The following is a 13,755-nucleotide window of genomic DNA, read 5'->3' as shown; positions in this document are numbered from 1 at the left end:
ATTTCATCAAATGATCCTCGCGGAATGCCACCTCAAGCGTAATTAATTAAGTCAGGCCTAGTAATAACCCCGCTTTTTTTTTAAGTTGTCAGAATGCAACGGAACAAAAGGCAAGTTGTGTGGATGATGGAATATGCCAAGCGAATGCCATCAGATCCCATAAAAAGTCTCAAAACCCCTCCGCAACCCTTGATGATGTAATCCTGCTCCTGCAGCCTGGCCATCACATACCCTGGAAGCCCATCCTAGTTGTATTATAGAGGAAAATAAAAATGGGCACATGACACGTGGTTGATATTGGTAAGGATCATAGACACTACTTGGGTGTTGTGGTTGGTTGTATATCCGGTTAGGCATATGGGGATTGCCACTGAACTCGTGGGGCAAAGAAAGAAAGCGAGGAACAAGTATTTTCATTGGAGCGGGACCATGCTAAGTAGCATGGTTGAAGAGAAGAAGCAGGTGTAGACATTGTGCATTCAGGAATCTTGCAAGACGGAGCAAGTGGAACACAATGTGCTTTGGATTCCTGGTTAGCAAAGGGAAGACTCAGTGCATTTCTGATATATGCAAGATTAGCAAATGGACATTAGAGTGCTCTGGATTCTTGGTTGAACAAGTGGAGAAAATGGGGAATATAATCCTGAACTAAGTGGGTGGAGACAAGGTCGTATTTGGATTCCTGTGTAATCAAATTAATTGGCATCGACTCAAATTCCTTTGGCACTTACTCCTCGGACTTTGAATCTGGCTCGTGGGTGGTTAGCTGCAAGAAAGATCGTAGTGCAGTTGACCTATATTTGGGTGGAGAGTGGAATTCCTCCCTCAACTGCCAACCATTAAGCTATATAGATAAGTCCATTCACTTGTATTTTTTTTGTATTACGTATGTTCATTGTTGAATGATGTTGTTATGGGCTATAACAATGGTTGTATCAGCATTTTTTATGTAGGAATTGTGTTATCCCTAGTTGTCTCTAATGAGATGTATGTGTGACTATTCTCATGGTTTGAGGAGCTTGGAGACCCTTGGGTTTGCTAATATTTTCTTGGTTATAGAGCTAAATTATGATGTGTGTATATCATTGTTGGCAACTTGGCATGGCCAAGGTTTTTTATTGGTTTAGATCCATTCATTTCTTTATGTTGCATTGCATGTTTTATCATCGGGTCTGATGGTGTTGTGTTGCACCCATTTTGAAGTGTGGTATGTTGTTGTTGTGCTTAATATGCGAAGTAATGTTAGCCACTATTTGGCTTGTCAAGTGCCTCGTAAAAGGCATGATTATGGACTGAATTATGTCCATGGCAATGGTTGAGTGCTGATATGGAAATGGGGAACTCATTTCTATCAGTAGTGTTCTGAGCAACACTGGGCTCCAAGGAAGCTTGGGAATGTCCCTAGAATCCTTAAGTTCCTAAGCCACATGTCGCAAGGAGATGGGATTGTGTTTGAGCCAAATGGGCCTGATAAAATTACAAAGGAGAAATTGGGGAATTCGCAAAGGGCGCAGAGTTAACAAGAGAGTGGGAAAGGAAAATCCCCGATCCTTGTCGTGGATTATTCACATCGCATAGCACAAAAATCCTTGTGTGGTCTAGCTAGAGGATAGTGCTATTGACGGAAGGGGCGCGACACGTCAGGAAATATTTCTATCAATAAACAGGAACATATACGTCCTAGGAAACGGTCATGTGTATATCCCGGGGGACGAGAAAAAGTATGCCCTGGGTAACAGGAAAAAGTACGTTCCGGGGAAGGGATGGGGATGCATTAATTAGCGTGGAAATGTCACTAGTTGACCATAAGACTTATAATGTGAATTCATTGATTTACAGGAAGGTTCGGGACTCAGTGGAACCCTTGATTTACATTGAGGTGGTGGACGCCACGTGGGACTCGAATGACGTGTACCCGTGACATGGCGGAGTTGCTAATGTGGCATGTTGATGGTGTGCCACGTGATAGGCGGAAATGGCCATTTTGGACAGCCAAATGGTTGATTTCCAAGTGACACATGCCATTGTGAAGGGATGCCACCTTGATATCATCAGGCCAGCAGAAGCAGATGGCATGGAATCTTGTGTTAACATGGCACTTAGGTGACACGTGGAGGTGGTTAGTGGTGCCACCTAGTGTGGGGATGCTATGTGGTGTTGATGGGGAAGTTGACGTGGCCCAGAGCCGCGTCACTGCAGAGCTCTAGTCCCTGAAGATGGGTTGCAGTGCATTTCATACATGGGGCACGGTTGATGGATGTTGCGGAGGAGATAGAAGTCGTGAGACGGAACCTTCAATGTACAGCCTCATCTCTAAAGGCTAATTTAATCATGTAATCATTTATGAAAATTAATATAGTCTTGGTTTTCCTTCTAAAATGTCATTTATGTGTCTCATTCTTTCTTTTCTTGCAAGATAATGTGTTATTAACTTAATTGTAATTTGTAACATATATATGATGTTTCATTGGACAATTTCAGGCAACATTTCCATTTTCAGGGAGTGACGTTTCCAGCCATCCCCATTTCAGAAATTTCTAGACATTTTGGCATTTCGTGCAACTTAGGTCAAAATGCATGACATGGGCTGGTGGCTGGTAAAACACTTACCAGCCACATGTGAGGTAAAAGACAGTCACTTGGGTTGAAAAAAGTAGCTATTGGCCCCCTTGAATGGAACATTGGAGACATTAAGTAAAGGCAGGTAACTGTAACGTTGTTAAAGTGGGGCAGGCCCCCCCAAAGCAAGTCGTCAAATTGTGGAGGCAGCCATAGCACTAATTAACTGACATCACCCCCATGTCAGAGATTTGAGATAGTTTTTTTTTTTGAAGTGAGGATTAAAATCCTTTCAGATATCTGATGGTGTAAGAGCACATGAGAAGTGTAATTTCCTCTCTTCTTGAAATGAAATGACAATTTTTTTCTTGGAAAAAAAGGTTAACATCTTCACAGCTGTTGCTGTCGTTGGATGACTTCTGATATCACAATTTGGGTCAATTTTGAAGCTAGCTTATTGATATTAGTGTAAATTTCTTGCAAGCATATTCAACATGCAAAAATTGACCCATATCTAGGCTTGAAGAGAGATTCAACCGGAGAATCTACTCTATGATTTTAGGGTATTTACTGCTAGGTCTTTTACCAAGAAAAGCAATATTATGGCTGACTGATACAAGTATCATGTTCTTGATGAGGGTTGACAATCTAAAAAATCCAAGAGCATTGAGATATCTTTGCACTTAGGACTGACACATATGCCTTGTGCTCGAGTGTTTGGAGTATCGGTCACTATTTTTGATTGAAAATGGATGATTGCAAAAAGAGAACTCTAATATAAAACAAAATTAAGTATTACTGGTGAATCCAAGCATATCAGTTGTGAATGCTAGACACAAACCCACAATAGGTTCCCCTTGCCAACAAGGGAAAAATTATACCTGCATAATGCTACAGTTCTTAGATTAATAGGGCTTGAAACTAGTGTCGAAACCTGATGATCATAATTCCTCTCTCCCAGGTTAGGAATGCATTTTTGTGTGTTTATGTTCCTTAAGATGATTATTTAAGTGATTGTGCTATGCAGCATACAAGTGCTAGTAAATTCCATTAGAAATTATAGTTGTCTCTGTCATCAAATTTTCCTTCCAAAAGGAACAACATAAATACTGAGCTCTTCGTCTGTCTAAGGAGATTGAAAAATGACTAAAATAATTAAAAGGAACAATATAATGATATTGAGAAAAAAATTGTGTTTATCATGCGCTCCATACCATGGGATGAAGTGAAATTTACTGTATAGAATTTATTATTCTGTTTCAATTTGAAGTCCACCTTCTCTCTTGTATATTCGTGCCTCATCTTATATCAGAATTGAAGGTTGACAAATAGATAAAACATGCAGCTCCTCAGAACTTGGTTACGGCATAAATGATGCCAGTTCCAGCTAAAAGTACATCATTGGACTGTTACTTGTAAAATTAAGAATCCAGCCAGAAGGAACTTTTTCTTCATCTTTTAGGGAAAGAAAAAAAATATGGTTAAGAAGAACAAACAACTTAACAAGACCCTGTGAACTTCATAGCCTCCAGTTTCCTCAATTTCTTGCAAAATTGCAAATACATATATTTACGATTCATGGGTGCTTTGAGAGTTTTCTAATTTTGTGATTCAGGTCCTTCTATGGTTTTAAGATAAATGGTAATTTGACATGGGGTTAACAGGTAGAAAATGCTTACATGAAAACAATTTCTCACGGGTTTATACTAAAATAATGTTTGAATGCTATCATATTTAACCATCAAACTATTTTCACTTGACAACATATCAATCAGTTTACTTTGCTCACCAAAGCCTAGTAGTGCAATCTATGGTTCATCTTCTTCTCATCCTGTCAGATATTTGCAACATTGAACACACAAAGTTTAAGCTAAAATAACGAACGGGTTCATCCAGTAACTACATGTGCCTATACAGTATTAAAAAAAAGACAACAGAAAATGGGCATCCCACCTTGCAGCCTTAAACTGAGAATGTTGAGAAAAGGGCCTTTTACTGCCTCTCTGCACTGAAGCCAGGCAATTTGAACTTGAAGACATACTCTTCATGAAGAGTGCCCCACTATTATATTCACTGCTCAATTCTTCCCCAACCACTTCCAGATGAAACATGCCGATCTGGACCAAACACAAAATCCTAAGTGATTCCTTTATTTATTAAAGCAGACATTTGTTAAACTGCCTATATGTAACATGTACAGATAAAGATAACAAAACATCATTCATATACACCATTTGTAGAGGAAAAATGAAAAAATGAGGGGATCATAAATAGAAAATATGAAAAGTAAATAATCATCCAGCAAGCAACACAATAACTCATCAGAACAACATTGAATATCGGTTTCAATGTAATTTTATTGCCTATTAACCTTAAAATAGCATACATACATATCTATTCTCTACTACAAAATTTCAGCCTAGTCTCTTAACCAAACATAGAAAAGTCTGCAAAGTGCTCTTTTATCTATAATATATTGACAACTATGTTGCACAAGTTTTCCAGAATAGAGGGATGTCTACTAGTATGTCAAGAGATCCCCTCAAAAAAACAAAAAAAATTCAAAGAATGGCAGGGTATGTCGAGGGTAGGACATAGAGGACATTGCCCCAAATGTATAAATATTAAAAATATATTTATGTTTGAAGTTTTAAAATAATAAAAATAACCATTACTAATACATGCAAAAATGATGATACATACCAAGAATTGTTTAGTGTCAAATCCAATTAAACATGTTGCAAATCCACTGTTTTACTTCTGGAACCTGCACTCAAAATGGTAAAAACCTAAAACACAAAGTGCAACACTAGGGGAACTCAGTGAAGCCAACCACTATCACCACAACTACTCTTCGCCTCACTTTAGGCCGGCTCTCCTCCACCACAAGAGGAGCTTCCCTAAGTTATGAATACTAAATCTATAACAAAAGGCTCGAAGTGAATATGAATAGTCAGCTTTAGCAAAACAATACATTGTAGCATAGTAAGATGAGATGATGGGGGACTAGGATTAGTGCCTATCCAATCTAGAGCAAATGTAGTCAAGAGGTTAAACTAAGAAAGCAATTTTATGAATAAATAAGACAAATAGAGCTGTTATATATAACACAATAATCCTTAGCTTGTTGAATAATGAAGAAATGTACTCGGAACCCCCTAAAGGTGCCACTCTGAAACAAAGCAATGACAGTGTGTGCTGTAATGAAGTATTAAACTAGCAACAACTCTTTGATAGAAGCAATCTTATGCTTTCAATAGCAAAACAGAAAATGGAATAAGAGGGAAAATCCTTACATCAAACCCTTCCAACATGGTAAATATGCCCTTCCCCTTGGCCTCTCAAGCATGTTCTATGTAAGCGACTTCTAGCATACATCAACAAAAATTAGAAAGAAGAACATGAGCTTCACATATAATTAGAAATACTCAAATAATCTCCACAAGTTTTCAATTAGATATCAATAGAGCTCCAAGTGGAGAGATCCTCATAAATCCAACCCCCATGTGTCCTAGTAGATCCATCGTAAGGCCTCTAATCCTATCCACAACAAAAGGAATTGAGAGTGGTGTTGGAAAATCTAACTATGTTCAGTCTTCATTAATGTACTTGTCAAAAGAATAAAGAAAAGAATTTTTATTATTATTATTGTGACTTATTAAAGCATGGGTTTCATGCTTGGGTCATCATGTTTTAGGTCTAAGTCCCCATTGAGGACTTCTAGATTTATTCTGAGTCAATAAAGTCATTGTACTTTTAAAGAGACCCTTCTTGGGCTTTTGAATCATGTAAAAAGGTTAAGTATTGAGTCAAATATGAATTATGTAACCTCCACACCATGTCAGCCTAGAAGAAGATCAAGTCAGCCCAAGAACCCTATTCGACCTCACATGGAGTCTATGAAATCAAGCTCATCTAATTCATTTAGAGCGTCATTCTCACACACAAGTTCAATATCTATTGTAGCTGGGAAAAAGTGTGAATTCTCTTGTCGCTGGGAAGAAGTGTGAAGTTCTCTTGTAGCTGGGAAAAAGGTGCGAACTCTGTTGTCGGGAAGCAGAAATGAATGCAAGTTTGGGGAGGTATAAGGAGAAAAGGAAAAATAGAAATTTGGGTGGTTCTCTTTCTCTGTTTCGCGCTCTGGATTGGGAGATCCAAGTCTTCCAAGTTTGTCTGCTACCGGAAGCTGCCAGTTGTTGTAAGTTGTTGCCTAGTCGAAGTTGCTGGAAAGAGGTCGAAATTCTGGGAGGCTGACTTGGTGTGGAGGGAAGGTCTTGTATTGGTCTAGGGTGAAGAGTTTCAAAGAATACTATTGAAAGGAAGAATTTCTTGACTGGGTCTTCCCCTCGAGGGGGGTTTTTCCTATTGATTTGGGGTAGCATCGGATGTGCTCTAAGCCTCGAATTTTGCAAGGAGGCTTGGGCACAAGTATTCCAAAGAACCCAGAAAGTGTTTTGGGAAATTCCACCCAAAAGTGATTTTATTAAAATAATTAATATTTTTAATGGGATTCCTAAGTCTAAACTTAGGAAAATTAAAATATTAATGGGTATTAATCTAATCAAGGGTGAAACTTCTAGAAAAAGCCATGGATCAATCCAAAACAATCTGAGCCTTTGATTATGATTTAATCTAGGCCGTTGGTTGTCTAATAGGAATATATAATAAGGGGCTTGAGGGTCATTTGGAAAACACACAGAGAGATCAAGGAAATCGATTGAGGAGATTTCGAGCAGCAGAGGGGCAGTGAGAATTCAGAAGAAGGAATTTACAGAGAGTACGAGGCAGAGGGAGAACAAAAATACATCCAGAGGAAGGCTGATGTTGGCCCATGTAGTGCTAACGTAGAGGCAGTGCAATCCTTGAGGAGAAGTCGAGTTTCCTGCTGAGGGAAGTCGAAATTCAATTGTCGGAAGCCAGGGTGTGAGTCTGGGAGGCAGAAGGTCGATTTCTCATCCAACAGAGGATCCAAAGGAGAGGCAGCGTAATACCCAGGAGGGGTGACGCAGAAACTTCCCAGGGTGATGCAGTTCTGCGCAGAGGGTGACGCAGAGCCTCTAGAGCAGCAGGATCAGTCACTGATTCTCCAGTGACAGGGTGAAATCATTTCACTAGTATTTTGTTCAGTATTCTCTCTGTATCAGTGATCTGGGTTCCTTCAGCTACCAGAATCATCCAAGATCTTTTACTTCTGTGATGTTGTTAGAATTGCATTTAAAAGAGCATAAAAGAACACATATGCATGCTTAAGCAAGAGGAAACATGACAACGATCAGCAAGTCAAAACACAAGACATTTGATAACGGAGTTCGTCCAGTGTGGACTACGTCTCTAGGCCCGGTGTCAAGATGGTGGAGGTCGCTTCATATACTGTTGGAAATGATGATGATGTACATGGAAGACTCTTTGTCATAGCAAGGACATACACCCTCACGAAGAGTGGCTTGTCTCTCCACAAGACATTCCACTTACAGGAATTATCACTCAAGAAGGCTTCCTCTTAGCATGACAACTTAACATGATCTCACGCAATGTGGCTGTAATATCCCTTATCAGGAATATTCCTCAAACACAAGCAAACTCCAACCAGAGATGGACTAGGAGGGCATTTACCAGATATGTCGCGTTTGAAAAGGGGGCGAGATCCAGAAGCTACCTAGCCCTTTCCAGACTCTGTCTAAGAGTATAGGAGAAAACACACAAGTGGTATAATAGCCGAGAATTCTCAAACAGATAAAAATAACAGTGGTGCAGCATATAACAATATAATCATAAGCAGATACTCAAGAAATGTAGAGAGAAATGTTAAGCCATTTTATTATACTGAGTAATAGAATGAGTACAAGAGGTGATCAGAAAGACAACACCTCGACTTGCACAAGGCAAGTGAAAAAATACACTCATAATAGCAAAGGAATGGCCCCACTCTGAACTGCGTCCAAGCTGCTGGAGAACTGTCATGCTATTGCTGCTGCTAGAAATCAAATAAGGATTTGGGGTTGCTCCCCTCCTCAGAAAATGCTGAAACTCTAGAATCGAACTCTACTCAAGAAACCCAGAAAAACCCAGAAAGCTTTTCTGAAATGGCCGACCCCCGAAAATCGCCCCCTTGGGGTTCTGCACAGTCCCTCAAAGCTCTGCGCTGCCACTGAATGAAACCCTCCAACAATCTGCCTGAAACCTCTGCCAAAGCTCTCCAATATGCAAGGGTTGATCCCCTGCTCTATCTCTCAGCAAATCCTACTACAAACCCTCAACCCAGAACTCCTGCCAGAAAGAACTGCATCACCCCTCAGTGTTGCGCAGTCCTCCAAAACGCTGATGAAACTGTTGCTAAAATGTTGATGAAACTACTTCTGAAATGCCAATGGAAATACCTTGCCCGAGCAGGCACTCTAAGTCCCCCGGGGCTAAGGGTGAGATCTCTGAACGAAGACACTCAATGCACTAAATAGTGCTGCAAACTAGCTAAACAGCCAGCATGCTCTAAAGTCGAAATGACTGTCACAAATGCTCATAACTGAATGATCAAAATGAGGGGGCTTCTCTCTCCTTTATAGCCTTTGCCTCTCTCAATCCCAAGGCTCACCTCCTCCAACGTAATTCCCCTCTTGCCACGTGTTTCTTCCCTTTTGCGCAGTCCCTCCAAGTGTTTGCTTGGGCTCCATCTCTGTGTCCCCCTTTAGCCCCCTTGGCTCCCATTTAAGTCACAACGTTGTGCTACTAGGAAGTGACTTATATTCTTAAAGTGAGTTATGTCCCCCTTCCTCACCTTTTTATTTATAAATAACTATAGAAGGCAAAAATTGAGCAAAATCGAATATTCCAATTAGCCATGGCTAATTAGGAATATTACAGTCTCCCCTGGCAAAATGTTGCTTGTCCTCAAGCAACTGAAGTGATGGATGTTGTAAGATTTTCTCACTCTCCCAAGTGGCATCCTCATCTGGCAAATTCTTCCACCTCACCAAGAATTCCCGGACCGTCCTGCTCCGCAGCTGCCTCTCCCTAGTATCAATGATAGCCTCTGGCTGCAACACCAAATGCCCCTCATCATCCATGGGTGGTAGCTCATCTGTCACTATCACCTGCTGCCCTATTTCCTTGTTTAGGCATGATACATGAAAAACGTTATGAATCTTGCTGCCTTGGGGCAGCTCCAACTCATATGCAACATGTCCAATCCTATGTATCACCCTGTATGGCCCATAAAAGCGGGGCTTCAGCTTCTCAGCCCCCTTCTGCTTCAGTGATGACTGTCAGTATGGCTGTAATCGTAGGTAGACCATGTCCCCTACCTTAAACTGTCTCTCCACCCGACCCCTGTCGGCATACAGCTTCTGCTGGTTCTGCGCTGTAGCCATGTTATCTTTGAGAGCTCGGAGGATATCCTGACTCTCTTGGATCCAAATCTTGGCTCTAGGAACCTTGCTATCACCAAACATCACATCAGCAAAAGATAAAAGATGATACCTATATAAGGCATAGAATGGTGACATGCCAATGGACATGTGATGTGAAGTGTTGTAGCAGTACTCCCCCAGATGCAGCCACTTCAGCCATGCTCGCTGCTGCCCACTAACATAGTTACGCAAGTATCCCTCCAGCCACTTGTTAACTATCTCTTTCTGCCCGTCCATCTGTGGGTGATAACTGGTACTCGGTGTCAACTCTGTCCCCACCAACCAAAAGAGCTCCTGCCAAAACCCGCCCATGAAACGGTTGTCCCTATCACTGACGATGGTCTTAGGAAGACCATGGAGCCTGAAGATCTCCCTGAAGAACAGCTCGGCTACCTGCGCTGCTGTATAGTGTGCGGGTATGGCAAAAAAATGTGCATACTTCGTCAGTCGATCAATGACGACAAAGATACAATCCTTGCCCTGTACCATGGGCAACCCTGTGATGAAGTCCATCGAAATACTCTCCCACTTCCCCTCTGGAATGGGAAGAGGCTGCAATAATCCCGCGGGATGGCTCATCTCTCCCTTGTTCCTCTGGCAAACATCGCACTCCCGGATATGCTGGAGTACGTCCTCCTTGAGGCCCTTCCATGAGAACCTCTCTCTAATGGCCCTGTAGGTTTTGGTAAACCCCTGATGGCCTGCCAATGGTGAATCATGTGATGCTTTTAGTATCTTCTTCTTGAGCTGAGACCCCTCAGTCAGGAAGATCCGTTCCCTGTAGTAGATGATCTCATCGACCAGCCTGTACCTGTCATCTGCCCATCCAAAACCTCACATGCAAACCTGTCCTTGGAGTACTCTACTAAGAGTCGAGCCCTCTAGTCTGTATCCAAGCTCATAAGAGACAACGTGGCTTGTCTACGTGAAAGGGCATCTGCTACCACGTTGTTCTTACCCTTGACATAATGTCAAAGTCATATGCTTGGATCTTACTGATCCACTTCTACTGCCTCTCCTGTAGCTGCTTCTGTTCCAAAAAGAATCTGAGGCTGTTGCGATAAGTCCTCACCCTGAACCTGTTACCTACCAAATACTACCGGAACTTGGCCAATGCATGCATGATGGCCAGCATCTCCTTGTCGTATATAGAATACAACCTCTTGTGCGGAAGCAGCTTCCGACTCTCATAGGCTATAGGGTGACCTCCCTGCATCAATACTGCGTCGATCCCCTCTCCCAACGCATCACACTCCAAAACGAATGGCTGCGTGAAATCTGGCAATGCAAGCACTGGGCAGCTGCTCATAACCTCCTTGAGCCTGTCAAAGGCTCATTGCGCTGTATCCGACCAACTAAAAGCCCCTTTCCTCGTCAAATCTCTCAGGGGTGCAACAAGCTGGGAGAAACTCTTGACGAACTTCCGGTAGTAAGTACAAATGCCAATGAATCCCCAGAGTTCTGTCACGTTTCTCGGCTTCGGCCATTCTCTGATGGCCCTGATCTTCTCCTCGTGGACTCTCACTCCGTCCACCCCTATGATGTGTCCCAAATACAACATCTTCGTCAACCCAAATTCACACTTGGAGAGTTTGGCATAGAACTGCTGCTCCTATAAGATATGCAATACTGTCTCAATGTGCTAGAGATGCTCCTCCCAAGTCCTGCTGTAAATGAGAATATCATCAAAGAATACCAACACAAACTTCCTCAAGTGACTACGGAAGATGTGATTCATGCAGGACTGAAATGTAGCGGGGGCGTTGGTTAGCCCAAAGGGCATCACCAAGAACTCAAAGTGCCCATAGTGACACCTGAAGGCGGTCTTGGGAATGTCCTGCTCCCTCACGCGAATCTGATGGTACCCAGATCTCAAATCAATCTTTGAGAAGAACCATGCTCCTCTCAACTCATCCATCAACTCATTGATCCTGGGTATGGGGTACCTGTTCTTCAGGGTCTTCTTGTTCAAGGCCCTGTAGTCAATGCACATCCTCAATGTATCGTCCTTCTTCTTCACCAACACCACGGAAGAAGCAAAAGGACTCGTGCTCGGTCGAATGTGCCCAAGAGCCAGCAACTCCTGGATAGCCCGCTCAATCTCATCCCGATAGGCCTTGGGGTGCCTATAGGGGGTGGTAATCACTGCCTGTATGCCCTGCTCAAGCTCGATGGTGTGCTCAAACCCCCGATCCGGTGGCTGTCCTGGTGGAATCTCCCCAAACACTATGGCATACCGGTCAAGGATGGACTGTATCTCTGGATGTACCATCTGCCTTGTAGTCCCTACCTATGATGCACGCAGCTCCACTACCCACTCTATATCTCCCTTCCAAAAGACTGCCCCCATCCGATGAGTCGAAACAGTCTGAGGCAGATATGTGTGCTGCCCCCATATCTTCTCATGCCTCCCTGTCTCCTCATCATCCCACTCCATCTCTAGGGTCTTCCAATCTGTCGTGACCTTCCCTAGAATGATAAGCCACTGAACACCTAGTATCATGTTGGTGTCCGAAATATCGACCACGAAAAAGTGGTTAGTCAATGTGTAGGTGCCCATCGTCACTAAAAGCTCTAGAACATAACGAGCACACATCATGGTCTGATCTCCTGGGACCAAGACTGAAAACCCATCGAAGCTCTTTGTCTGTATACCTCTCCGCTCAACCATTTGTGCATCAATGAAGTTGTGGGTTGCCCCACTGTCAACCAAAACTGATACTCGCTGGCCACGTACTGTCCCCCATACACGTAGCGTCAAATACTTGGGAACTCGTCGCAATGCTGCAAGGGGCCCTCCGGTGGGTGCAAAAGATGCACCACCTGCTGCTGGAGATGGAGGTGGCGAAGGTCCCTGTACGGCATGGCTATCTCCTGCCTCCACATCATCCTCATCATCCTCTTCTCCACTGCTCTCGAAGAAGACCTTAATAAAGCGTGCTTTGCCAGCAGCACATCTATGTCCTGGTGCCCACGACTCCTGACAGGTGAAGCACAACCGCTTCTTCTTCAGCTCCCTCCTGGCATCGTCGTCAAGCTGTACTCGTCCTGGATTCCCCTTTGGGGGTGGAATCCTCACATCCTTCCTCTTGGACTGAAAAGTCTCTCTGGGGGTAAGGTGTTCGGGTCCTGGGTAAGACATCCTGTAAGTCTCGGGTCCTGCTGATAGCGTCCTGGAGTGTGGCTGGTCTAGTGGATCGGACTAAACCCCGAAGTGGCTCTGCTAACCCCTCAACATACATATAGACCCTCCGCGCCATGGATAGGTCTGGCACCATCACGGAGACCCTTAAGAAATCTGCAATGTAGGTCTCTGGGCTCCCTGTCTGTTTGAGCCTCGTCAGCTCAACAAAATGTTGCTCTGGATCCCTCTGATCAAATCGCTCCATCAATCTCCTGGTAAACTCAGCATATGTCGTCACTGTGGAGTGCCCGAGTGTAACCATCCCATGAAACCACCAATCCTGGGCCTCACCATCCAAATGCAATGTTGCCACCTTGATGGCCTCTGTCTCCGACATCTGGTTAAGCTAGAAATAAATATCCAGCTTCTCCACCCAAGACTTTGCCGAACTGTTTGATGAACCATCAAACGTAGGCAAGTGGAATCTACTCACTGCACGGTGGGTGTCACCATCATGGTAATGCCGGTACCCTCTATGATGGTCACGGGGTCTACTATCCCGCTAAAGCTGAACAAAATCTCTGAATGAGAGGGCTTCCCTGAACTCCTGCCCATAGGCCTGGTACTCTGCAAAATAATCGCCCATATGTCCGGGCTCTGCCTCCTGCT

The 13,755-nt window shown here is 43.2% G+C and overlaps 1 protein-coding gene across 1 annotated transcript in view; it reads right to left on the bottom strand.

The window, feature by feature from the left end:
- The window catches only part of LOC149179197 (uncharacterized), a 459,862-nt gene that overhangs the window by 390,077 nt on the left and 56,030 nt on the right, over positions 1 to 13,755 (bottom strand). Inside the window, 1 exon segment of the mRNA XM_089423794.1 lies at positions 4,513 to 4,676. Within this exon segment, the coding sequence (XP_089279920.1) occupies positions 4,513 to 4,676 (164 nt within the window).

This window comes from Pinus tabuliformis, chromosome 4_1 (assembly GCF_031772625.1).
Source record: "Pinus tabuliformis cultivar Carrire ecotype Pingquan chromosome 4_1, CPIR1, whole genome shotgun sequence".
Taxonomy (NCBI): domain Eukaryota; kingdom Viridiplantae; phylum Streptophyta; class Pinopsida; order Pinales; family Pinaceae; genus Pinus; species Pinus tabuliformis.
This window is presented reverse-complemented; position numbering and strand designations above follow the sequence as displayed.